The 26342-nt window shown below is 30.6% G+C and overlaps 2 protein-coding genes across 5 annotated transcripts in view; one reads left to right on the top strand and one right to left on the bottom strand.

Annotated features, from left to right (window-relative positions):
• LOC143232719 (uncharacterized) overlaps positions 1–6188 on the top strand; it is a 49244-nt gene extending 43056 nt beyond the window's left edge. The window contains exon 2 of the mRNA XM_076468464.1: positions 747–6188. Within this exon, the coding sequence (XP_076324579.1) occupies positions 1479–4175 (2697 nt within the window). The 5' untranslated portion in view covers positions 747–1478 and the 3' untranslated portion in view covers positions 4176–6188. The remainder of the gene's footprint in view (positions 1–746) is intronic.
• The window catches only part of LOC143232718 (protein timeless homolog), a 201229-nt gene that overhangs the window by 113263 nt on the left and 61624 nt on the right, over positions 1–26342 (bottom strand). For all 4 annotated transcript variants that reach the window (XM_076468461.1, XM_076468460.1, XM_076468462.1 and 1 more), the window contains 7 exons: positions 21840–22057; positions 19957–20060; positions 19301–19379; positions 18565–18704; positions 14614–14773; positions 14096–14176; positions 9630–9727 (listed from right to left, as the gene is read on the bottom strand). In XM_076468461.1, coding sequence (XP_076324576.1) covers positions 9630–9727; positions 14096–14176; positions 14614–14773; positions 18565–18704; positions 19301–19379; positions 19957–20060; positions 21840–22057 — 880 coding nt within the window. The remainder of the gene's footprint in view (positions 1–9629; positions 9728–14095; positions 14177–14613; positions 14774–18564; positions 18705–19300; positions 19380–19956; positions 20061–21839; positions 22058–26342) is intronic.

The raw sequence follows: 26342 nt of genomic DNA, 5'->3' as shown, positions 1-26342 counted from the left end.
GAGAAAATGTTACTAAGACAGAATTTTTTGTTAAAATCAAACCGTCTTTGGAAAAAAACAAAAAACTCTCAACCAAGTGGTTGTCAGAAATTTGCATCCGAGAATAATGGTAAGAAAACAGAGAGAAACACCATACAAAACCAACATACGTTTGACCCTCAGACAACCAAATTTAACCGAGTAATATTCATACAGAAAAAAAAGATACCCATAACTAAATCCTACAAATTTAATAAAAGTAAAGCACGCGTCGCTTGTAGACTTCGAAAAAGATTCTCAAACACACTCTGTAAAAAATGTAAACTCTCCGGAATTCTGAATTGTTTGTAAACAAGGCTTCTATAAAAGATTCATACAACTCATATCATCAGAAAACAAAATTCATTCATTGCGACATATAAACAACCGGTTTAACCAACTGTGAACTGTTTTTTTAACTTTCCCGTTAACAGTTTCAAAACAATAGGAACAATCTACTTTTTCTTTCCTAATACATTTTGTTTATGTTTGCTACATGCAAAATACTATTTTTAGCTATTTCGATAAGATTAGACAGAAACGCAAGTCCATATCTTCATAATTTTTAGAAAAATATGAAACTAAATTAAAAGAACAGTTTTGAACATAAAGTCCTAAATTGTTAAATAATTCATGAATCTTATAAATTTGGAATAAATATAAAAATTCTCGATCATGTATGTAGGATTCCAACTTGCAAACTACTTAACAATTTCTTTTATTTTCAGGTGCAGTAACACGAAACTATTTGGAGGTCAAAGAGCATTTTTATCACCTATAATCAATCCCCTATCTTACTTTGGGAAGCTGAAATTTAAACAAATAACAAAAGTGGTTTAAAATGCTGCTTTTCCAATCGAGTTCTGTTCTGTTCAAGGCAATCACCCAGATCTTTAATGAGGACCTCACTATAGTGTTCACTTCATCTTACGATTTCGCATGCCGTTAAAACAACAAAACCAGCTTTTTCTAGGCTACAGAAAATCACAGAGATCCATGAACACACATTCTAATATTCAGTGAACTGGACGAAGCATTCCGTACAAACACCCGTTACTGTCGCCAAGGCAGCTCATACTCATTACTGCAAACCTAGTGTTGTAACACAGGTATGTGACGCCGACATATCTTATAAATAAACTGACACAAATGGTGAAACTGTTAAACGCAACTTCCAAGTTAACGAAAAGTGGGCAAAATCAAACCGACATAGTGATCATGTTTGACTTGTACGTTACTGAACAATTTGAAGCATAGATTATATATACATAAACATATAGCTATCAAGCTATAAAGTCTTTAAACCAGTTCAAATTGTAGCCAAAATGAAAAAAAAACAACATTCAAAGACAATCCATATTTGTAGATAAACATGCTATGGTAAAACAAAACAAGTACCTGAAATTACTGTTCTAATCAACCAATGTATCTTACTTTAATGACTGTTTTAAACTGTATTCATGACCTATAACAAGTGGACAATTTTAATTATGGTTCTCACAGAAAGACCCCAAGATACACAAACTAAGAAAATGGCATTGTTTTCACTCATGCTAAGTGCTTTCATAATGCTAATAAAAAAAACAATGGCATGTCCTAGTGCTTGTTTTTGCGATGCAAATTTTCAGTATATTAGCTGTGTGGGAGATGGGGTGCACGCAGTACCTCCTGACATATCAAAATTGGTAATTCGGCTTGAGATACGGAACTATGCAATCCTATCCTTGTCCTCTGAAGATCTGGAAGGATTAATACACTTGCAAGAGCTCAAACTACAGCAAACACAGATCCACACTATTAATAATGATACGTTTTTAAACCTACACACATTAGAATACTTGGATTTAAGTCAAAATATGCTTGTAAATTTAAACATGGGACCATTTGCTGGTTTATTGGCATTACATTACTTGGATATCTCATCGAATCTTCTTATCTCTCTTGATAATGCTTTTGAAGATTTGTCTTTAGTAGAGCAGCTGAATCTTAGAGCCAATCAGATTCCTCGACTTACAGTCAAAAGCTTAGCAGGATTACAGAAACTTCAATACTTAAACCTGGAATTAAATAACATCTCTACAATTGAAATGGGAGCCTTTCAATATTTAACAAACTTGGCTCACCTAATTCTAAGTAACAATCCTCTTTCCACTTTATCTCGCTTAGACTTCTTTGGCTCCAGACTCCAATATATAGATATCTCAAATACAGGCATACAGAATGTCCCTCAAACCTTAGCCCAATTTGTAAGAGACTTACGATTGGCCAAAAATAATATCACTTACATCAGAACTGGAGACTTAGAAAGTTACCATTATCTTGGACTTCTTGTTCTGGATGATAACAACATTACAGAAATTGAAGATGATGCCTTGGGAAGGCTTGAATTTTTGAACAGACTTTGGTTAAATGGAAATAAGCTGAGTTCTATCCCAGCAAATTTACCATCTTGCTTGCGTTCTCTTTATATTGAAGAGAATAAACTGAAAGCAATACTATCTTTCAGTTTTCAAGGACTATTCAATTTGGAACACTTGTATCTTCAGAGAAATCAGATTGAGTATCTAGACAAACGTGCCTTTTGTGATCTTCTTAACTTAAGAAGCCTAGATCTTCAGGCAAACAAGATAAAAAATTTATCAGCTGGTGTGTTTGAGAAACTTTTGCAGCTTGAAACATTGGATCTTTCTCAGAATGAGATCAAAATAATGGGGGTACGATGTTTTGATGGATTAGATAATCTAAGGACTCTTCAGATTTCTCGCATTTCTTCTACTGTCAACTTTCATGAAATGGTTTTTGATACACTTAAAAACCTATACAATTTGGAGCTGTATGACAGTTCCAGTGTTTCTCGCCAGATCCTCAATTCCACTCAAACCCTCCACTCTCTGCATAATCTCAGAGAACTAAACATCATGCACAATGGACTGGTCAGCCTGCGTTCTGATTTCCCAACTTTCTTCCCTAACTTAAAAGTTATAAAAATAAGTGGTAACAAATGGCACTGCAATCAGTCAATCTTATGGTTACAGAAATGGATCATTACTTCAAATATACAATTTTACCAAAGTTATGATGTTCGTTGTGCTTCTCCATTACAGCTTCAGTTCAAGCCAGTTATGCTTCTAACAAAACAAGACTTTGTTATCATAAAGAAAGAGACTTTTTCTTCCAAAGAGAAAATAGAAACTAATAGCCAAAAGAAGGTATCTGAGAAACCATATTTAAGAACAAAATTTCCATCAAATACTATCAAGCCTTCTGAACTATTTTTACCTGTGCATAGTACAATGATATCAGTAAAACTAAACAGAAACCAATCTAATATAAGGATGGCATCTTTTAAATTAACTGCATTAAGTAATTCAGAAGTACATAAAACCACAACCATACCTTACTATAAACGTTTTAATCAATCATACAATCATTTAGTTATGCCAAATTACTTTACACCATCATTAAAACCCAATGAAACATTTGTTCTTCCTTTTAATTATGCTGCTGATAACACACTAAATACAACAAATGTTCAAACAGAAACAACAAATATTACCACAAAAGCTACGGAAAATTATCGTGAATATGAAAATATTTTAAATTCAAATTATTTTAGTAAGTCTTCACCAGTTCAAGACATTGTAAAATCAAGCAATTATAAAACAAAAATACCCAATACAACTGAAAGCCCTTACAACTCTACAGAACTCCAAGAATTATCTTTAACTCAAACAAAACAACACAAGTCCCCAGCTGTTAATATCCATGCAGAAGTTCATGAAAAATCAAGACATCCAACAACAACTTTAACAGTATATTTCTCACTGTTTGGAATCTGCTTGTTGGTGATATTTGGAATATTAGGATTAGCTACATATCGATGCCAGAAAATATCTTGTGGTGCTGCCGAGTGTCAAGTCAGAAGAAACAGCAGCATTTCATACAGTCCACAGAGGGACGAAGTTTCCATCTTGACAGTATCAGAGGATAATGTGAAAGTAAAAAGAAGTTCCCAAAATGAAATGAGAAACAAATTATATTACATCATGGATAGCAATAATGTATATCATGACCCATCAAAAGAAGCTCTTCCAGATCCACAGTTCCAACAGCTACTTCCACATACATTGGATAAAAATGGTCATGCCCTCAGCTGAGTTTCAAAGTTATAGATCTATGATGCATACATGCCTTTCCTTTTGTTCATAAGGAACATGACTCAGGTCTTAAACTGTTTGTACTTAGTGCGTAAACATTCTCTGGAATACGAAAGTGGCAGAACTGCATCTTATAAATCAAAAACTTAAGCCCATCATGCTAGTACTGATGGACTGTATTGTTAAAATTTATCAGTTGTATAACATTTCATTCCACGTATATTTTTTTGAATAAATTAAAGACATTCCCCACTAAAGGAATACAATGGCATGTGGGATCATAACTTAACTTGGTTGTCTGAATTGAATCATAATTTTCTTCCTGCATAAAACTTGTTTTATTTTGTGATAGTGATATGATGTTTTAATTTTTCTTAACATATGGAATATATGAACTATGAATATAGTTTTCATCATATTAATGTGATAAATGCACCAGAAATAAATGCAATCTAGGAAGTAGCTCATGTAAGTCATGATTCATTAAAATCAATATAGGTTCATAAAAAAACTAATTAATATATTTTACATTATATCTTGTCAAATGTCTTCACTACAAGAAACCTGTTTCATAATTGGAGTTCATAGTTTACCCAATTAATATTGGGTCATTTCAGTAAAATATTTAAATCAACTATGTCAAAGATACGTGTTTAACAAGAACATTTAGATTAAAGAACAAACTCATCTTATTTTTTCCAAATTACATTAACAAACAACAGTAAAACTTGAAGGCATTTTTAATCAATATTTATGTTCCAGTAATGACTAATTTTATTGACTGTGACACAGAATCTACTTTCAAACAAATACTTTATAGAAACAAGACAGGTTAAACTGGATTTTCATTTAAGAGTAAATGTAATTTTGCAGTAATTCACTAATATTGATAAAGATTCAAAAGTTAAGAAATAATTTGTTTGTTTAAAACTAGTGTTTGTTCAACAATTAAATTACTCTCTTTAATACTCAGTTCACACCTATACTTACATTTTTTTAAAGAAAGATACACCAGCAAACAAGTCTGCATCCACTATCTGTCAGTTGTTTAAACTGAATGTTATACATATGGCTTTTTTGCAGAATGTTTATTGTTGGCTGGAATACTACACTTACTATCCAAAATGTATCAATCACTTATATCCTTAATAAATACAGATTTTTTAAAACATCTCAGCTTAGAGCTCTGGCTGGAAAAATTACAACAGCAGCAACAGAAATGAGATACTGTTAGATAAGTACTTTTTGGAGTTTTTCATTATGTGTAATTATTTTACCTTTTTAATTATTTTTTAAACGTAGGTTGAAGTACTCCGTGTATTCTGGTTCAACAAAGAGTAAAACTACTGGTGAGATATGTCAGAAAACTCTCTCACTTAAATTAATTTATCAATTTTAAAATCCCCAAACTGTTCTAGTAAATCTATAGCACCATGTACAGTAGTAATGAAACATTTCTTCTCATAATGTCTAGATTGGAAGAATTTAGTTTATATAAAAATAATTCAAATGGTTTACTTTTCACAAATACTATATCCACTTACACTCTATAGATAGAATCATAAAAACTGAACTTGTATACACATATATATATATATATATATATATATACAATAACCAATTTATGACTGAATGTGACTATACAATGTTACATACAGCTTATGAATGATTTTTTCAGACATAATACAGCTCAGTCTAAGTGACCAAATTAAACAATAAATTATATTGTAAAGTGCTTCCTTGTATTTTATCAGAAGAAATGACTCTAATTATAAAGAAAACTGAATGTAAAACAGTAGAAGTGATAATATATACAAATATGTAAATGTATGATGTAAAATGATTATACATATTTATATTTTACTCTCTCACATGTACAGTTTTCTATATCAACCTGTCATGAACAATTCTGATTATGGATGAATGCATGGAGAGAAACTATCACCCACCAAAACTAAAACATTAATATCCGATTATAATATAATCTTCATTTTTTACCATTAATATCTAAACTATATGTAACTAAGTAAAACACAAACCTTTCTTTAAAAAAATGACATTTTTTTAATATCATATGTCAAATTAAAAAAATGTTACAAGTGCTCTGATTGTTAATTTTGTTTCTATTCTCGCACACCACAGCATCACAAGTTAAATATAAACATAAAACATACTGAAACTGAGTTGTTTTCTTTTACATTAAAATTTATGCCAAGTTACAAATGCATGCATAAATACAACAAATGCTTAACTTCAGTGTTAATCCAAGCTTCTTGTTGGTACATACCTCTAACTGAAAAATTAAAATAAACTGTAGAATTACAATGATATTGCATTTTCTCAAAGGAAGACACTCTTGTTTCTATGTCAACAGATTCCTAATCATATATAATGAGTTATAAATAGTTTATTATTTCACACAATAAATATTTTATGACAGCATTTTAAAGTAATTATTCTTCCCAATATATTCTTATATATACACACATACACTGCTGGCCAAAATCTTAAGGCCAATGAACATCAAGAAAAAAAATATGCATTTTGCTTTGTTAGACTCAACCACTTATTTGAGTAGAGCTTCGAAAGATGAAAATAGAAAATAAAATTAAAAAACTTTTCAGCATTTATTAGGGAAAATGTGAACACTATGAAATCAGCCTAAATACTAGCTGGACAAATGTTTAAGACCGTACTGAAGTGAAGCGTTAATCGGTAAACACATAATGAAATTTTGTCACTTGTGTTTAAGCATTAGTGTTGTCAACATCTCTCATTGACATCTCCTGTGTTACATTGGGTAAAAACATGATAAAGGCTAAAAAGTTGACAGAGTTTGAATGTGGCAGAATTGTCAAGCTGCAAAAGCAAGGTCTCTATCAATGTGCCATTGCTGGTGAGATTGGGCGTAGTAAAACTGCTGTTGCAAATTTCTTAAAAGACCCTAATGGATATGTAACGAGAATTTCAAGTGGTTGGCCCATGAAAATTTTGCTGGCATTGAGCAGGAGGATTCGATGAGTTGTCCAGCAAGACATCAGTCAATCATCAAACCAAATTAAGGCCCTTACGGATGCAGAATGCAGCTTAAGAACAATAAGACGGCATCTACGAGAGAAAGGCTTTAAAAATCGTAAATGTCTTCAAAGGCCATGCCTCCTTTCACACCACAAAACAGCTCGGTTAAACTTCGCTGAGAAGCACCAAACATGAGACGTAGAAAAGTGGACGAAGGTTTTGTTCTCTGATAAGAAAAAAATTAACCTGGATGGTCCAGATGGCTTCCAACGTTACTGACATGATAAAGATATCCCACCGGAGACATTTTCTACACAACATAGTGGAGGAGATTCCATCATGATCTGAGGTGCTTTCTCCTTCCATGGAACAATGGAGCTTCAGGTTATAAAGAAGTGTCAAACAGCAGCTGGCTAAATTGGCATGTTGGAGAGAACATCCTTATTGACTGAAGAACAAAGGACTTTTTCATGGCAAATAACGTGATTCTTGTGGACCATCAAGCGTGTTCGCCCGAACTGAACCCCACTAAAAATGTTTGGGGGTGGATGGCAAGGGAAGTCTATAGAAATGGACGTCAATTCAAAACAGTGCATGATCTTCGTTGAGTCATATTCACCACTTAGAATAACATTCCAGCCAGCCTTCTGCAAACGCTTATATCGACCATGCCAAATTGAATGTTTGAAGTTATTCGCAATGACGACCGTGAAACTCACTACTGAAACCTCTTCTTGGGTATTTCCTACCCTGTTTAGGACTTATTTTTGGTATGGTCTTAAACTTTTGACCAGCTAGTATTTAGGTTAATTTCATAGTGTTCACACTTTCCCTATTAAATGCTAAAAAAAAAAAAATAATTTTCCCTTTTCCTTTTTCATCTTTCAAAGCTCTACTCATATAAGTGGTTGAGTCTAACAACACAAAATGCACATTTTTTCTTTATGTTCATTGGCCTTACGATTTTGGCCAGCAGTGTATGTGTTGGTTTATAAAATCACAATACACATATTTTTTAAAAATTCAAACAGCAACTCTTGCATGTTTAAATCAGACTTTATTTTACATCCAACTTTGATTTTAACAATGATAAATACTTCAAGTGTTATAAATATAAGAAAAGCCAATATGCATTTGTAAGATATTTTGATATTTATATTTATACTTTGTTAAACCTATAACGTTATTCAAATTTTAGTTTAATATACACTCATACTCTGAGCATTTAGTCAAATCAAATTTTCAATTACAAACTTTAGTGTAAATTTCACTATAAGGAAATTAGTAGCACTCTTTATACAGTGTTCTAAATTAGTGTTGATATGTTTGGCCCATGTTAATATATATTTATATTCCCCACAAAAAAACTTATGCTTCAAAGAAATTTGTTTTTAACTTGAAATAATGAAAAAACAGACAAATTTTAACACTTATTAAAATCAAATATATATAAACAAGTATTACTGAGCATTTTCCTAATATAAAGAAAGAGTTTTTAGTAAAAGTACAGGCTCCAATAATTTTCATCCAATTCAGTTAATAATATTGACATGGCAATCAAAAGAAAGCAAAAAAATGTCTCTGTTTAGAAATGATGATTACTAAAATTAATACTTGAAAATAACTCATACTACAACAATAACCTGAGAAGAAAGAATCACAGAGATCTTGTAACAATATAACAAATCAGCTTTAAGAAAACTGCCAACAGAGTGCTATAAAGCTAAGACCCCAGCTCCAGTAATTCACAACACAGAAATGTTGTCTGTATAGTTGTCTTCTGTCTCACATTGTCTTTAACTCATCATGGTCACGAGAGTGAAATTTATATTTTTAGAAAGACTCATGTCCTTCAATCCTTCATTTAAAATAAACTTCTAAACATATCAGTACCAAATACAGTCAGGAGCATTATAAAGTGCTTAAATTTGATATTCATATCAAGTAGTTATGTGAAGTTCATTTTCTTTTAAGTGCACTATTGATGCACTTCACGTTTTTACTCCAAGAATTGTATGCTTTAATGTCACATACAAAGAAAATAAACTATAAGCTAATGTGAAGGTTAGACATGTTACAACAAAGATGGCAGCATCTTACAGTTGTTGTTGTTGCTTTAGAAAATTTTCCAATTTAGTCCAAGATTTTTTTCTCCTGAGTTTGATTAAAGTTTTTCTTATGTTACAGTGATACCAGTATTGTTACACAGAAATCTTGATGACAAGGAAATATTAATGTACTTTATGTTGATGACTTCAGTAGGAAAATGGCACACAATTTTAATTCCAATTATAACATAAAGGGCACACAAATAAAGAAAATGACCTTATAATTGCAGTATATATTTCTGTTAATGCACTATAGCCTTTCACATTTTTTTTCAGGTTGCACTTCTAAACAAAACATTTGAAAAGAGTGTTCACTCAGTGCACTTACCTGGAATTGATGTGAAGAAGATCTCTCGTAAAGCCATAAACTCTTCCTCAGGTTTCATATTGGATGTTCCAAAAACATTGCCTTCAGGCCACAATTCTCTGTGTGAAAATTATTTTCTTAGAATACTTAAATTAGTTGCCACAGGACTTATAAGCATAAAAGAACACCACTATTCAACATTATAATTCACAGTAAAATTAGACAATTACGGTTTAAGAGATAATCTACTAACTTTGCCTAGATTTTGAAACCTAATTTTTAAACATTTCATGTACATAAAACCACATTCAACAACTTTTATATGCTGTTTCATAAATATTTCTCTTTCCTTGCTTCCTAGATCCAAATGGACCTGTCATATTAATAGGAGTCAATTAAGTCGAAACAATATGTTATATATTTTGATGTTAGAAATAATTAAGTATTTTTCTATGCCTGTAATCACAGTAAAAATTACTCTTTTAACAAAAAGAAATATATACATCAATAAGATCTTTGGTAGTTTGAAAAAAAGACAACAAATCTATGTTATGATGAAAGTATAAAATTTCCTACTTGTACAAAACTTTACATATTTCCTGTTAACTCTCATGTTATTGTCTTGCACTAGTGTCAGACTTTAAGCTAGTAACCAAACTGATTTTCAGCATCAGTCAATACAGTTATGAAAAACTTTATATTTTACAATAACAGAGGTAGTAACAACTTCAAGTTCCAATTTTTACTATCAGTAAAACTAAAACACTTGTCTACTAATTTCATTTTCTTCATTTCCACTATAAAATATTATTTCTATAAACACAATTTTGTAATAACTTCTGAACAAATGTGTTCAAAATGTGCATCAAAAAGTTTTAATTATATTTCTTTGAACAGTGTTAATGAAACTGCCATATTTCTCAACTAAATATATACCAAGTGTATATTTCCCCTTAAAAATATGTAAATTGATTTTTACTTTAAAACAAAACAGTTCATTTAAAAGTAATCAATGCTTTATTAATCAGTCAATCAGTCTCATTACCCTACCCTGCTTCCACCACCTGGTGCCCTTGGATACTTTTTATAAAACACGTGCTTCATGTAATTGGCTGGCTCAAGATCAAAGATTATATTATGTACATAAAAGTTCTGGCTCAATGAAATTGAGCCTCCTAAGCAATTTACATCTCATGCCATCTCTGGGCCTAATTAAGACTATCAATATAAGCAGTTTCTGTCATAGGTGGTAGTTCATCTCATTTACTAAGCATAATCAATAAATATTTTGAAACACTTTACAACATTCCTTTAAACATTAAAGATGTGATGTGCAGTTTCAAATGACTTTTGAATACTTTATACATATGAACAGTAAGAGAAACAGTGACAAATAAAACAAAAGCAGCAACATAAAGTTCCATCTTGTTAAAAACATATCTCGATATACTGGAAGTCCATTAGTTGAGTGCACATAATATATTTTTGTTTAAAAAACTCAGCATTATTCATACGGAAATACAAGAATACATGTTTTGATATAAGAAAACTATACTATTTTCAAATTTTCTTAGCAAAACTTGTGTAATCATCATGATCCATATGTTTACAATAGAAACAAATTTAAATGCAATTTAATACACAACATAAAAGATTTGAAAGTGCAAAAATACACAGACATATTTACCATAAATTAAGCCACTGTATCAGTTTTGTTACCATCAATTCATAGTTTTAAAAATTAATAATGTCTATTAAAACTATCAGGGTCTAACTGTTTCAAGACACAACTGTCATAGACATGCACATTTTCACACACACAAAAATCAAACACTGTGCAACTAAAACTTATGCAAAGAGTAGTCATGGTAAAAAAAGAAACATAAGAAAAGCTGGTACACATGTTTCAACTTGAAAACTTAAAAAATGTATTGAGCTAAAGGAGCATTTCATTATTCCTCAATTATCTTTCAATGGGATGAAGGTTGCATTCAATATGAAATCACTTATCAAAAAACATAAAGACAATTTACTCCTCATCTTACTTAAAATGATATGTCTCTGATGCCACCAAGATGCTACAAGGTTTGCAAATTACAAAATTATGAAATACCTGATATCTTAAGTTAATAACAGGGTCACTTAATTATATTTATAATACAATTATGTGTTCTTGTGACAAATTTTATTTCATATTGAGCTAAACCAAAATAATAGTTAAAAAGTAGGAAAAAAATAGTATTTTTATCTAAAGATAAGAGCAAATTAAAAAGCCTCATAAGAATAGTGAAAAACTAGAAAAATAAAACAGCCAGTATAAATAAATTAAATTGTATTTCTAAAAGCATGAATAATGGTATTAAAAATAAAATCCAGTTGTTTTTCTAACATATAAAAGAAAAAAAAATACACAATTCTATATACCTTTGCTGTGCTTATTTGTTTATACACAATAGATGATACTTTTCTTGAAGTAATTAAACTTACATTTTCAAGCAAATAATTTTGTTTTAGAGTACCAAAAATACAAAACTTTTTTAAAGATGCACATACTTTTCATCATGAATAATTACTAACTAGTTTTATCCCAGTAACAAGAGTTGAAAAATATCAACAAAAAAATTGCTGGTATTTATATGTGAATAAAACAAAGGATTTTATTCACATATGTAAATTATGATATATTCTAATAAAGACAAATACATACAACCTTTGTTTTTAAATGAAACTAAATTAAAAATTTCATAATTGTAAATTTACCACAAATGTTTCATTTTGCTTCCCATTATATTTAATGACAAAAAGATATTATACACACTAATATCAAGGGAGGGTAAAATATATCACTTAGATATACAGTGGATTACCTCTAAAGCAGCCACCTTCAGGACTGAGACAAACTGGCCTGATTAGAGTAGTTCCACTGTACATAATTAGGGATTATGTAAACAAAAAAAAAGGGACTGTGATTGAATGACTGCTTTCAAGGGGTGGCTGAATTTTAAGGATGGCTGCTTAGAGGGGTTCCACTGTATTTATTTTTATTGACCAATTACACAAATCAAATAGCCAGAAGAGACTACCCAATTAATTTAATAATAATTAACATCAAAGCTTTTAAATAGCTTCTTCTGACCAGTGTTGTAAATAATAATTAATTTTGTTAGGTCTAATAGTGGTTCATTTGAATATTTAATGGTTCTTTAGATTCTGTGAGTTACCAGTACATGTCTGCTTTCTGACAAAAGGAATGAGAACTTGATGAAATAAGTCTCAGCACTTAGTTCTAACTTCAAAAATGAGTCCAAGTACTGGTAAATACTGTAGTAACTTAATAATAATTACAATTAGATCATCATATAAGCTATTAATAATGACAATAACCACACTGTTAGTTGAGCTACCACAATCTAAATAATGAATCTGTGAAGTTATACCCTAAACACTATTATTTCACTCATAGTTTAAATATCACTAACAATCAAGAGTACCAAACTAGTCATAATTTGTTCTTAATTCATTAACATAGCTCTCACCCTTAACACAAGGAAAAATACTGAAGTTGAAGTTGTTTTACTTCATATAAATTTTATATGACCTGAAAACTAATAACAACTTACTAAAGAAACAAAACCAAAACAACAAAGTTATGCAACTTCTCTATAAAAGCTATTAAGTAAGTCATCCTCAACTAAAAAGATGGGCAAGTGTGAAGCATATGGTGATGAAAGACTTTCTTAATAGGCTTGAGATAAAAATATATGGACTGCACTGCTAATTATACAGCAAAAGCAGTATTTTTAAAATAAATTAATTTTTTGTAAATTGTATAAATTTAGCCATTGTAGTTACTTTTTGTCATATGAACTCAAAAACTTTAATGTTGCAATTTTATTTTATGAATAACAATATCATAGCTGGTGTACACAGCTTTAGTGCAGGCTTTTCAAATTAATGTCCCAGTACTGCTGACACCATTATCATGATAAATAAATATTGTTCTTAACTCTCATGCTCTCCAGATCATAAACTTCAACTGCCAGGCAACATTAAAATAGGTTTAGTGTCACATTCATGTAAAATGCAGTTACATATGCCAACAGATTCATAGAAAGTGTATACAGTAAATTATAAATGATCATAAGCTAAAGCACTCAATCTACTTATGAAATGTAGAGACCAAACAACCAAATATCAGCAGAAAATAAGAACGGTTAAACAAATAGAATACTGAACATCAGTAAAGAGACAAAGCTATGAGTTAAAAGTTTGCATTTGAGAAAAAAAGACAGAAAAAACTCAAAGCCATTATATGAGCTGCTATGCTATGGTATGAGCTGCTATGGCTAAACAAAGGTGTGATTTTTTTTATAAATTCTTTAATCATTTAAAAAAACTTTGAACAAAATATAAATTATATGAGTGGTTAGAATAAAATTTTATAAATTTATGCATTTACACAATCAACAATAAAAAAAAACATTTACCTTGCCGCTCGATAGAGAGCTACGGAGTCTGCAGCATTATTCTCTTGAAGTGCTCTTTGAATTTTTTTCACTACATCACCCCTAATAAAAAAAAACAACACTTAAGTTGTACAAAAATATTTATATATTAAAAACTCTTAATTCAACATAAATATAAAATATTTATTATAAATATCTTTAAAATATATTCATCATCATTATTTAATTTTTTGAAAACTTTTTTATTTCTGCTGCGTGTGATTCAAATTTGAGATAAATAAAAGTGATTTATAAAAAGTACTTTTGTTTCTTCAGTTACCCTTCCAGAAAAATATGTCTGATCATTATTGGTTTTAGTGTCAAGTCACAAACATTAAACATGTTACATACTACATTTTGAAAAACATATCAGATTAACTCTCTATAATTTTATTACACTTGTAATACTCATGTCAAAATCTCTAGAAATACACAAATTTTTCAATGCCAAACCTGTAACAATAGTCTATTCAATGATGTTCTAACAAAACAAATCTTACTTTTGGTCTTCGAGGCTCTTTTCACTAGCTGCATCAAATGGCGTAACATCACCAGTTATTGTTCTATCTCCCCGTAAGACAGCAGATAGATCTACCGACACATCTTCCCATTGTTTCTCCAACTGATCCTCACTGGGCTGTTGTGATTTGATGATGTCACCTTGAAACAAAAATAATATAAATTTTATTAAGTTTTCATCCTTATTTTTACATATTGCCCATCTAACAATAATGTATAATTTTAAAATTTAACATAAATAAGATTTACTTAATGCAACAAAATTTATAGAATCTTTATTATACACTAGAATAAAAATTCTATAGTTTAATAGAAAAAGTCAAACTCCAGGCATTAAATTTAAGGATCAGCAAGTAGCAACTGTCAATTTATTTTATATGTTGCTCCACTTATTTTTCAGTAGCAGCTGGTTGCTTTGTAACCACTTTATAACATAGTAAAAAAAACGTTTTAACAAAATTCTTTCATGTAAAAAAGGTATTTCACTTTCAGAAAGTTCAATTTTTAAAACCACACATTTTTACTGGGAAGTTTGCCAAATTCTAATATTTTTTATGAAGAACTTAACTGATGGAAGACAAGATAGCTTTCTATACCTATCCAGGAGGGGTCCCAGATACTTGGCTGACTGCTTAAATGTATGCTTCAATGTATCATATATGTTTATGTTACTGAAACTCTTTGCCACACTAAGCTATGTGAATGTTCGACACCTACCTTCTGCCAAACTGAAGAAAGACTGGGTACCCTAGATTTAACACATAATCATTATGACACTGCTATCACCATTAAAAGTGTATCTACATTATTTGTGGAAAAGCATCCCCAAAGATTAGAGCATGCCAAGAAGTTATTTCAGTTGTGCATTTAGCCAATAACTGAAATAGCTAATACACTACTGTTGTATATAGTTATTTAAACTAATAATATAGTTTAACTATGAATAACTACTCTCCATGTAGACAATACAGTACTTTAATATACTAAAACATACATATTTATGCTAATTTAAGTCCAGCCCTCCATGCAGTGTTACAACAGAAAATTGTTTTGTTGACTTTTCATTGGATTTCATGTGAACACTATGTAATTGTTTAAGATATATTTCATGAAAAATTGCTTCTAGATTTAATCTCAAAGCACTTATCTTTACAAGGTTTCTGGGAGGGCATGTCACCGGAATTCTGTACTACTAGCAAGCATGCTGACTGTACTTTTCACAATATGTGTTGACTTTTGATCATTTCATAAATTAGTACCCTCCCATTCAAACATACTGCATGTGGGCCTGCATGGGTAGTAATAAACGTTAACTATATTTGTATAAAAAGAAATCTTAAGAAATAATATCTTTCTGCACCAGTTTTCTTTTAAACTATTGTTTAACTATTATTTCACTGATTCAGTGCAACATTAGAAACTAATATAGGAATTAAAGCATATAAATTAATGTCAGAAATTACATGTATTCTTATCACCACACTTGCATTTATAAACAATATACACAGGAATCCTGCTTTTCCCTTAAATCACATATTGTTCATCAATAAAATACACACATAATAAATAACAACACTATGTAACAAACTTTTTACTTTTTCTTGTTCCTGGGAAGAAAGAGTTTTTTCCCAATTGCTTATGCCTAAAGTAAATGCATCAAACTTTGCTTTTGTGACATTGGTAATGAAATTTTCAAATTTACCCATTTTCAAGAACATTCCAGCTAGATTCAGTGCTGAGTAGCTAATAGAGAATTTTCTCGAATTTACAAGAACTTTCAAGAACTTTATGTTGTAGAACTTACAAAAAATTTCAAGAACCTTTTAGAATTTTCTAGAATGTTGTAGAACTTAAGAGAATTTTCTAGAACTTTCTATAGTAATATATATACATGGGCTCACCACTTCAGTTTAGTTCTAGCTGCCTAAGAGAACAATAGACCTATCGGATTTTATCAGAGATGGCATCATGAAGCTGCAAGCATTCTCCAGATGCATTCTGCTATGTATGTGGCCAATTCATCAAAACAAGAACTAGTGATGTCGAGAAAACCCACTTGTAGAAAAATATATATGTAAAAACAGCTCGTTTGGGTTGAGAAAATTTTTTATGTAGAGGAATGAACAACGTTTCGACTTTCCCTGGTCATTGTCAGGTTCACAAAGAAAGAGAGAGGTAACAAAAACTAAATAGTGCTCTGTGACAGCATCTGCTAAAATGTGTGAAGTCTACAAGGCATATTTCGGCATGCCTGTTGGGGATCAAGACAAACCCTGCGAGCACTGCAAAAAACTCTAGAAGGTAAGGACACGATTTTTGCTTGATTAAATAGTAAGATTTTATATTATACAAATTTTAGATCTTTTAAAATTTTTTTTTTTATTTCCTATAGTATAGAAAAAATATCAAAATATTTTGCATGAACCTCTTATGCATTGGTTGAGGATGAAATAAATTTATTCTTCATAATAATTTTATTTTGCTCTTTTGCAGGATGGTACAGAGGAAAAGGGAGCCATGAAGTTTGCTATTCCAAGAATTTGGCATGAACCCACTGACCACTCAATCAATTGCCACTTCTCCATGGTGGACCCTTCCAAACGTTGGGCTGGCAAAAATGCATCTGCTATCATGTATCTGGAACTTCCATCATCCGTCACCCCAGTGCCACACTGCCCTGAGTTCCCTGTACCCACTCTGCCAGAGAGAAAACAGCCATCCTCAAAAGAGGAGGTAGACATTGAAGATCCAGATTACAATTTCAGAGGTGCAGCTGGTGAGAGAAACCCATACTACCCTAACCAAAGGGACCTCAATGACTTGATCATAGATCTTGGCCTAACAAAGTCGAATGCAGAGCTTTTGACATCTAGGCTCAAGGAGTGGGATTTGTTAGATGAAAGTGTGCAAGTTGCAAGTCAGAAGAAGTGTCACTGACATTTTTCAAGCTTCTTTACTTGTAAAGATGGGTTCTGCTTCTGTCACGATGTATCTGGTCTGTGCAAGGCAACTTGAATTGCCTGCAACCCAAACAAGTGGCACCTCTTCATTGATAGCTCATCCAGAAGCATCAAAACTGTGTTGCTCCATAACGGGAATAAGTATCTTTCTCTTTCCCTGGCTCATTCAGTGCACCTCAAAGAGCAAGGCAAGCGCTTCCACCAAAATATACTTGACTTTGAATGCCTATACCAAGAAGCGTATAACGAAAACATGATGGGAAGCTATATATGGGAGCTGATACGTGAAAGTGATTTATGTTACAGTCACAAATTTCGAAAAACTACTCACTTCTAAACATTTTTGTATAACTTTAGCATAAATACATGTAAATCTTGATTCATACGTTGTTTTATTCAGACCTTATGTAAATGAAAATGTGCAAATTTGCCTGTTTTTACAAAGAAAGTAGGTTAGTTTCTAAATTTCATTATCCATGTCACAAAAGCAAAGTTTGAAGGGAATAATGGCCATTTTCTGTACTTTTACAACATAAGCAATTAAAAAATAATGCATACTGTCCAGGAACAAAATTTGAGTTACATAGAGTAATAATAAAGCATCCAATCTTAACTGATTAATGGATAAACTAAACCTGAAACCACCAGGCAAAATGAAAAAAAAAGTAAAATGAATTCTTTAGAAGTACAGAAAAGTCTAGAAGTAGCCCCAGATCCACGTCTTTATTGGGATCGGACTGGTTGATCAATTTAAAACATATTTACATTACCTAACAAAAAAAAAAGTATACTTTAATGCACAATACAGGATAAATGGAATAAAAAAAGGAAATATTAGTAGCATTGTAGCTCAACATGGTGCTACACTTAAATAATTAAAAAGTTTTACATATATTTCCATTTTCAATAACCTTAATTCAAATAAGGAGGTTGAATTAAATAGCAATTTATTAGGAGAAAAGTTTTTCATACTTTTAGCCTTCTTTTTATTCTTGTTTTTCCTTGAACGTTTCTTCTTATTCTGTACGATCAGATGAGAGTTGTTATGAGACTGATGCTCTAACATCCTCAAAAAAACATGTGTTGTTTCCACTAAGTCTTTCAGATAAGATCTATAACAAGAGCAACCACATCACATAGTAAATCCTTTCATACAAAAACCTGTAGAGAATAAAGCAAATAGTTCAAGAGAAACAAAATAAAGACCTAGTGTATGCTGTTGGCACAAAATTAAAAAAAAAGTCTTCATATAAGAATATTTGCAGAGAAAAAAATTACAATTATAATCTAATTTTACACCATTAATGTAGCACATTCTTTTAAGCAACTAAATATTTTATATATATTGTTTGAGGAATTATTTATGTGTAATTGTTTCTGAAACAGTATATAGAATGTTTTTACTTCTGCATCTGCATAAAAATGATAAATTTTCATGGTATTTTAATAGTATATGCAGGCTGCAGGCATCACACAGTTAATTTTACTGAATTTCAAAACTTAGTCAAATTTTGTACTAGATATATTTTGGATAACTAACTAAAATATTGAATTAAGAGAGATTCTGGTTTCTCTTCTATGACTTATTTTACAGTTTTCAAGCTAGTTTCTTCATGGCAAACATATCTGTCCACTTTAGATAAGCCTAATAATACGTGTTAAAAGTTAAAGTTATTGAATAAAAAACAAAACAAAAACTGAAACTTACCTAGGAAGTTTGATCTCATCATAGTGCATCAGCAGAGTTAACAGCAAGTCTCGGTACTCCACCATGTAAAATATGTTTCCTAAAACACAAAAATCACAGACAGTTTTACATGCATAGTTTAGATATACAAAGTTGAAATTAAAAATGTCAGTGCACCAAATCTAAATTAATACTTTATGATTCAGGGTCAGCTTGACTTGTAAACTTTTAGGATCAGTAAGGTTCAACTCTTCAAAACATGACTATTATCTACATTGTTTCTTAAAACTGTCACATACAAAATAACCATATTTTCAATTGAAAAATTAAAGTTTTTGTTTGATATTTTTTAGTCCCTTTGCATAATACCTTCTTGCATTTGGGAAATAATACACTAGTCTTATGTAAGGCAAAATTTACATATTATCAATAAATGAGCAGCATTGAATGAAAAATTTGTTTTCTTATACCCTACAAATGGCCCCCATGAAGTACACAGAAGTTTCACTTTAACTGTTTTAAATATTTCTTTATCAAAAATGTCGATATAAATTTATCACCATAATTGTTGTTGAACAGGTAAAGTTCATCTACACATTTTTAGGTTTTTCATGGTCTGCATCAAATATTATAACTTGAAAATATATGTTATAATGTAAGTTAAGAGGTGAGATTACCTTTCATGATTTTAGCACTCTTCTGTACTGCTTCTTCTTGACTTTTATCCATGACTGCTAATGTCATCAAGAGTTCCTGATAAGCTTTCAAGGCAAGATGAATTCTACCAAACATTAAACATGAAAAAGCTTGAGATAAGAGTTGTTTAAAAAGCAGTATTGTATAAAGTAGAAACATGATGTGTTTAAGGATAAGAAAGTACAATCTTCTCTACAATAAGGTTTCATTGTAACTAGTACTGCATCATAATGGCTGAAAGAAAATTCATATATTTGTGCAAGTGTGTCTGATACAACTTCAAAGAAGTTCCACCATTAAATCAATCTTCAAAGCACTAATAAGAAATGTAATAAAATTACAAGTTTTACAGAAGTATGTAAATCATGGCCTCAATGGGGATAATGAATATTTAATTTATTTGAAAATAAAATAATTTATACAAAATCGTAGATAATTCTACAATTTTTGACAATATTTCAAAATTTATAATTACTGTTTGTGCATACATACAACTTTAGCTTAATTATCATACAATTTTCCTGGAATTATTATTATTATCCCTATACAAAAGAAAACTTCAAAGAAAATTTAAACACTAAATGGCTTAGAACTTCAAAAATAAACTTAAAGTTAAATGTCTTAATTTTCCATAATGGTGCTGATGATAGCATTACAGTGTGTAACAAACCAACTTTATCCCTTAGTGTTATTAGTGGTGTTATCATCAATTGGGATGACATAAACATCACAGATTAAATATAAAACACTAATAGAGAGATCTGGTAGGCTATATCAAAATGAATTAGGAGCTTCAAGACATCATTAAATCGATGTTACCAGTCTGTTCATGTTTTATCTGATAACTCATTCCTCCCTACATGCTTTTCACAATCCATTTAGTGTACAAAGATTTTTTTTTTTTTCCAGCACCTGTTTCAACTGTCTAATCAAACAGAAATTCACAGCCAATGCAACTAGCAACCTTGCCAGTATGACTCTATACAGTATAGTAAATACCTATATCATATATTTCAGCTGCTTGGAAGCCTGAGGTACATGATGGTTGAACAGGTATGCCATGGAAGAAACATTTGTCACTTTATCAAACATTCTTCTTGGTTACGTTGCATACTGGTGTCTAGAGCAAGTGTATGACTTTTGACACTAACCTTTGTTTTCATGGATTCTCATCTGTTACACAACACCACACATTTTTTCACTACACATGGTGGTATGACTTGTTGCAAGTCTTTTTTTCTGAATGGTTGTGGTGCCCAAAACTGCCACATATTCCTTCATGTTCCAATGCCATTAAGTACAAAAGATATCATTAACTTGGAATTTATACATCCATAACATGAAAAGCCTTTATAATATGAAGGTATCAATATTTTGCATTGGAAAGAGCTGCTACATATCCTTACCAAATACATTTTTGATTTGTTCACACTGTTCCAAAAATAACCCACAAAAAACCAACAACAACAACAATTTAAAAATGTAGTTCTCATATATGATGTTCCATTGCAACTTTATATTGGTAGTAGCTATCATGGAAATTAAATACATATTTACTCAAAGTTGTTTTACTGTAATCCATTCAAACCTTTGTGCAATGCTGAATTATTTTCATCCTAACTTATATCCCATACTGGTAACTTTTTAATTTTTAATATTTAGTTTATGTCTTTCTATTATCAAATTTTCCATTATTCCAAAATAATGTCTTTAAGCAGAAATAACTGCCATATATTAAAAAGAGTTTAATATATTATTTATTTATATATTGACCCCAATTAAAAATGTTAATTTAATGACAATAGATTACTGCCCACAGAAACAACTAAGAATGCAAGAAAATTTAACGAACAATTAGATTTACCTTCTAGACCACAGAGCCATCTTTCTCTTGTCTGTCATCATCATTTCATAGTATTTCTCTAGCTGGGTGTGGATGTAATGAAATACTTGGATGGACACTGTCTCACTGACAAAGCTCACGTTAAAAGCATATAAGCGATTAAACTCCATGAAAAATCTCATTGCCCATAAATAATATGTTTCATCATGTGCCTGAGCCCTCTGTCTTGACAGGTTATCCTGTAGTAAATTAAAAGGTACTTTTGTGTAACTCTTTTCAATGTGCATTCAAGACATGTTTTTAAATAATGATTTTTTTTTCTGGAATATAACATTAGCCATGGTAAAAAAAATATCTTCAAGTGAACAGTAATTATCTTAATTTTCTTTTAATTAAAATTTAAATGTTTTTAAATTTCCTTGCAAAATATTTTTACACAGCATTTTCTTACTGCAATATTTATAAATAAATAAAATTTATAAATATTGCATTATTTATTTTAATGCTTATCTGGCTACACATATGTTAAACATATTTTATAAGAACAAAATTAATGTGCTACTGTAGTGGCATATCCTCACAGGTGTGAACAGTGACACCTTGGGTAACATGTTTAACACCTGTCTGTGTGTCATTACAATGCCTCCACGAATATCATAAAAACTTTTTGAATTCTATTTTAATTATTCCAAATACATTTTACTTGCAACTTTCAAACCATTTTTAAATAAGAACCTGGTAAAAATACTAATTTATCAAATAAATAATACAACTAGTCCATATGAACTATTACATAAATAACCCCAAAATATTTTTTCCAGGAGGCTTTATAAGCCATACAATTTATGACTACTCGAATGTTATAAAAGTTCTCAATCAGCCATATTTTGAATGTTACCAGACAACAAATTACTTTAGTACTAACATGTACAGGTAAAAATGAAAGTTTAATTAGAAATCAACTATGTTTAAGTTGTGCCATTGTGCTTAACTTCAAGTTGAATAAAAAAATGTATCTTTTACACTCGAATGTAGATGGAAACAATTTCTCATACTTGAAAGATGTAATATCTACATTAAAAAATTCAAATGTATTACATAAGTATAAATGTCTTAAATGTTACTTAAGTTACATTGGATTCATTACTAGGTGGCTTCAAACTTAAAATCAATGTTACTTTTTGGAATAGTGAATGAAACACTAAATAAATGTAATGAGCTTATAAGTAACTGTTTAAAATACCCCTTAAATATTTAAACATTATTACTACTATTATTATTACTTTAACCCGTAAATGGCAGCCATTGTTAACTGATGCTACTACCTACAACATTCCTGCTGTTTAAGGGTTAACGCTGGCCATCAGATAGATTGTATGTTTAGAAAAACAAAGATGATAATGTTTATAATACTTTAACCAAAGTTAAGCACACAACATTTACTAGTAATATCATAAACAAGTGTTTTACAATCTTTGAGAAAGAATATTTATAGAGCAAAACTATTAAAAGATGCAGTCAACATTACAAAGAAGGAAGTCCTTAATAACAACAGGAAAAAAAAACTTAACATTAAATCAATTAAGTAGTGTATTAAAAACTCCTGATATCATACACATAAAAGTCAGGAAGCTGAAGTATTGAAACTTTAAAATCATAAATAGTATATAATTATATAAGCATAAAATATTTTATTTTTCCCCTTTAATTTGTACCTTTCAAGAAAATCTGAAAAGCAAACATTTAATGTTACCCATTTTAAAAGCTTTGTCTGTATAAACATAAGTGTTTAGAGACAGAGTTTCCTATGTTCTAGTTATGAAAAGACAATCATTATTGCTGAATAATGACAATGACATTCCTGAATTTATTTTTATGTCATGTATGTGTTTTCTTTTTAGCACAGACTATTTTTATATTTATTCTTGACAAAAAAGAAATTTATTAGACAGAAACAGAAGACATTACAGTAACTACAGAGCTGCTTTAACAACTAATCAGCTCTCATCAACATCAAGAGGTCTTTCAGCTAAAGTTTGAAACTAATCTACCCAAAATAAAGTGGGATATTAGAATGAAGCACAAAGAATTAAGGATGGATAAGAAAAGAAAAAGAAATATATTGATATCTCTTTCACTTCCATTTGTATTTCAGTATCTGAGACTTTATTAAGTGTAAAACATCATCAACCAAGGTAAAAATTTACTGACTCTTCAGAACAGTAATTTTAATACTTGTCATCAAATATGTTATGCTGAGAAAGATACAAAAAGTTACATTTATATAAATTTTATGATACTAAGTGATGACACTGAAAAAACAACTCTTGTTTGCACTTTAACAAACACATAAAAAAAAAATATATATTCATTAATATAAAGTTGTGCTACAACTGAAATTTGGTAGTATCTGGAATTGTACATCAAGTCTGAAATAGGAAGTGCTTTATCCAACTGATACCACCACAATGCCACCATGCTACTCTCAACTGAGTAATATGATGCATCACTCATCAGGACAATCCTCCAAGAACCACCAACCCAGCTGCTAGAAACTGGTAAGTTGCAAGGACTTCCATACTCCACTAGAAGAAAGGAAGGAAAAACTTGCTAAAGAATCCAGAGAACTGCCTCACTGGAAACGGTGCAAAGGGTGACTATGATAACTTATTTTGAAAAGCAGAGCTACCATGTTCACAAAGTCAAGCAGCCAATACCCAGTAGCATCTATAATCATATGTCAGATACATAGTAGGAAGGGTCTCAATGCCACAAAGCATCAGAGAAGGATAGCAATCCTTGTTTGCTTTACTCATGCATGTACATGAGTGTACAAGTCTGAAACAAACATATTTATGAAGAAAAAGACAACTAGAGAGAACTACTAATGACACAATAATTCTAGCACAGATTACAATTGAACAAGGCACATAACCAACACCTGGCAGCATCTGAAATTGTGCCTTAGGTCCATGGTAGTAAGAGCTACAATATAATTGAGATAACGAGTATGGTCAGAGGATGGACAGTGCAGATTTAAATATATATATATGGTCAAGCATCATTCTTCACTTGTGAGCAAAAACAAACATGTCTGTACAGTGCTATTGCCAATCAAGAAGTGATTAACAAGTGTAAGTGTGGAGAGAGTGCTGGTTCCAATAGGAGTTCTGTTGCACACCTATTGGCAGAGAGCTGCTGCAAAGTCATATAAATGTGGATATGCAGAAGTCAGAGGTTAATGGCTAGTGTTAACAATTTGTGCCAATAGAGGGCAGCGCTATCCACGAAAAGTGATTATGTGATGGGACGTAAGATATTATATTGGAAATACTTTTCCTCTACCTCTCATTTGAAAACATCATACCATCAAGTCAATTAAAAAACTCATAGAGTTTCTTAAAGCCTTTGAGTTATTTAAAAAAAGGCATTCAAGTTCCATTTCAAGTGGATTTCAGTGATCAAAAAATTTATTACGTTAATAATGGTATGTAAAATTCTGTTTCACATAAAAAAATAACAGTTGCTTCAATTCTCAAATTAAATTAAAACTAATGCTGTGTCATTACTTCAAAAACAAATATATAACTTCAAACAACTTTAGGACAAAATTTATTACTTAATGGAAGCTCCAATGAAAAACTGATAAGCTGAATAGCAAAGATGAAACAATTTTTTAAAATGTGTTTAAATCTCATGATTTACAATTTCCACAATCTTAAAATATTTCCAGTAATCTGAATATGTCTAATAAATATGTTTTAGAATACTAACCCTACTTCATAACTGTATTTTCTTCAAGCATTATATCAAAATACTTGTAGAATTCAATTTTGAATTATCTTAGCAATACAAACTCAAACATACTCAATATGACTTATAGTTTCTCTTAGATAGACTTGAAGATCACAGCATTTACCTTCAAAGTTTATTTTAATAAAATTTTAACTTCATTATTTGTTCCTCTTTTTTTCCTTTTTGTTTGGAGTGGGTGTTCTTTATGTTACTAATGTCCAATACATTTCCACATGTTTAAACACTTTTCATACTGTACACTTTTAATATTAATTAACTATCAGAGTACTAGCTATAAATGAAACATAATACATTACCTATCAAACATAAATATTCCACAAATATTTTACTTAATTCTACAGTTTCGTTAAATAAAATCTTCGAAGATATTTGTGCTTGTACCCCATGGTATATCATCTTGTGAATTAAACACAGCTTACAATGAATGTCATGCCTGGAAGTAAAACACTGCAAAAAATAGTTTTGGTCATTAAACATAAAGTTAATTTTGGTGGTAATGAATTCTATAAGTGTTGCTAATTGGTTGCTGGGAGTGTGTATCAATGAGTTGGGTTTTGGATATTAAGTTCTAATGCTATCTTGCAGGCTTCAGTGGTTGGGACTTCTGTGAAGAGGGAGATTACATCAAAACTGGCCATTAAGGCTTTATGATTTAGTTGATTAAGAATAGATTTAAAATTAAAAGAGTCTTTGAAAAAAGGAGCTGAG

This window comes from Tachypleus tridentatus, chromosome 11 (assembly GCF_004210375.1).
Source record: "Tachypleus tridentatus isolate NWPU-2018 chromosome 11, ASM421037v1, whole genome shotgun sequence".
NCBI classification, from domain to species: domain Eukaryota; kingdom Metazoa; phylum Arthropoda; class Merostomata; order Xiphosura; family Limulidae; genus Tachypleus; species Tachypleus tridentatus.
Note: the sequence above shows the minus strand (reverse complement) of the source record. Positions and strands in the feature narration are given on the sequence as shown.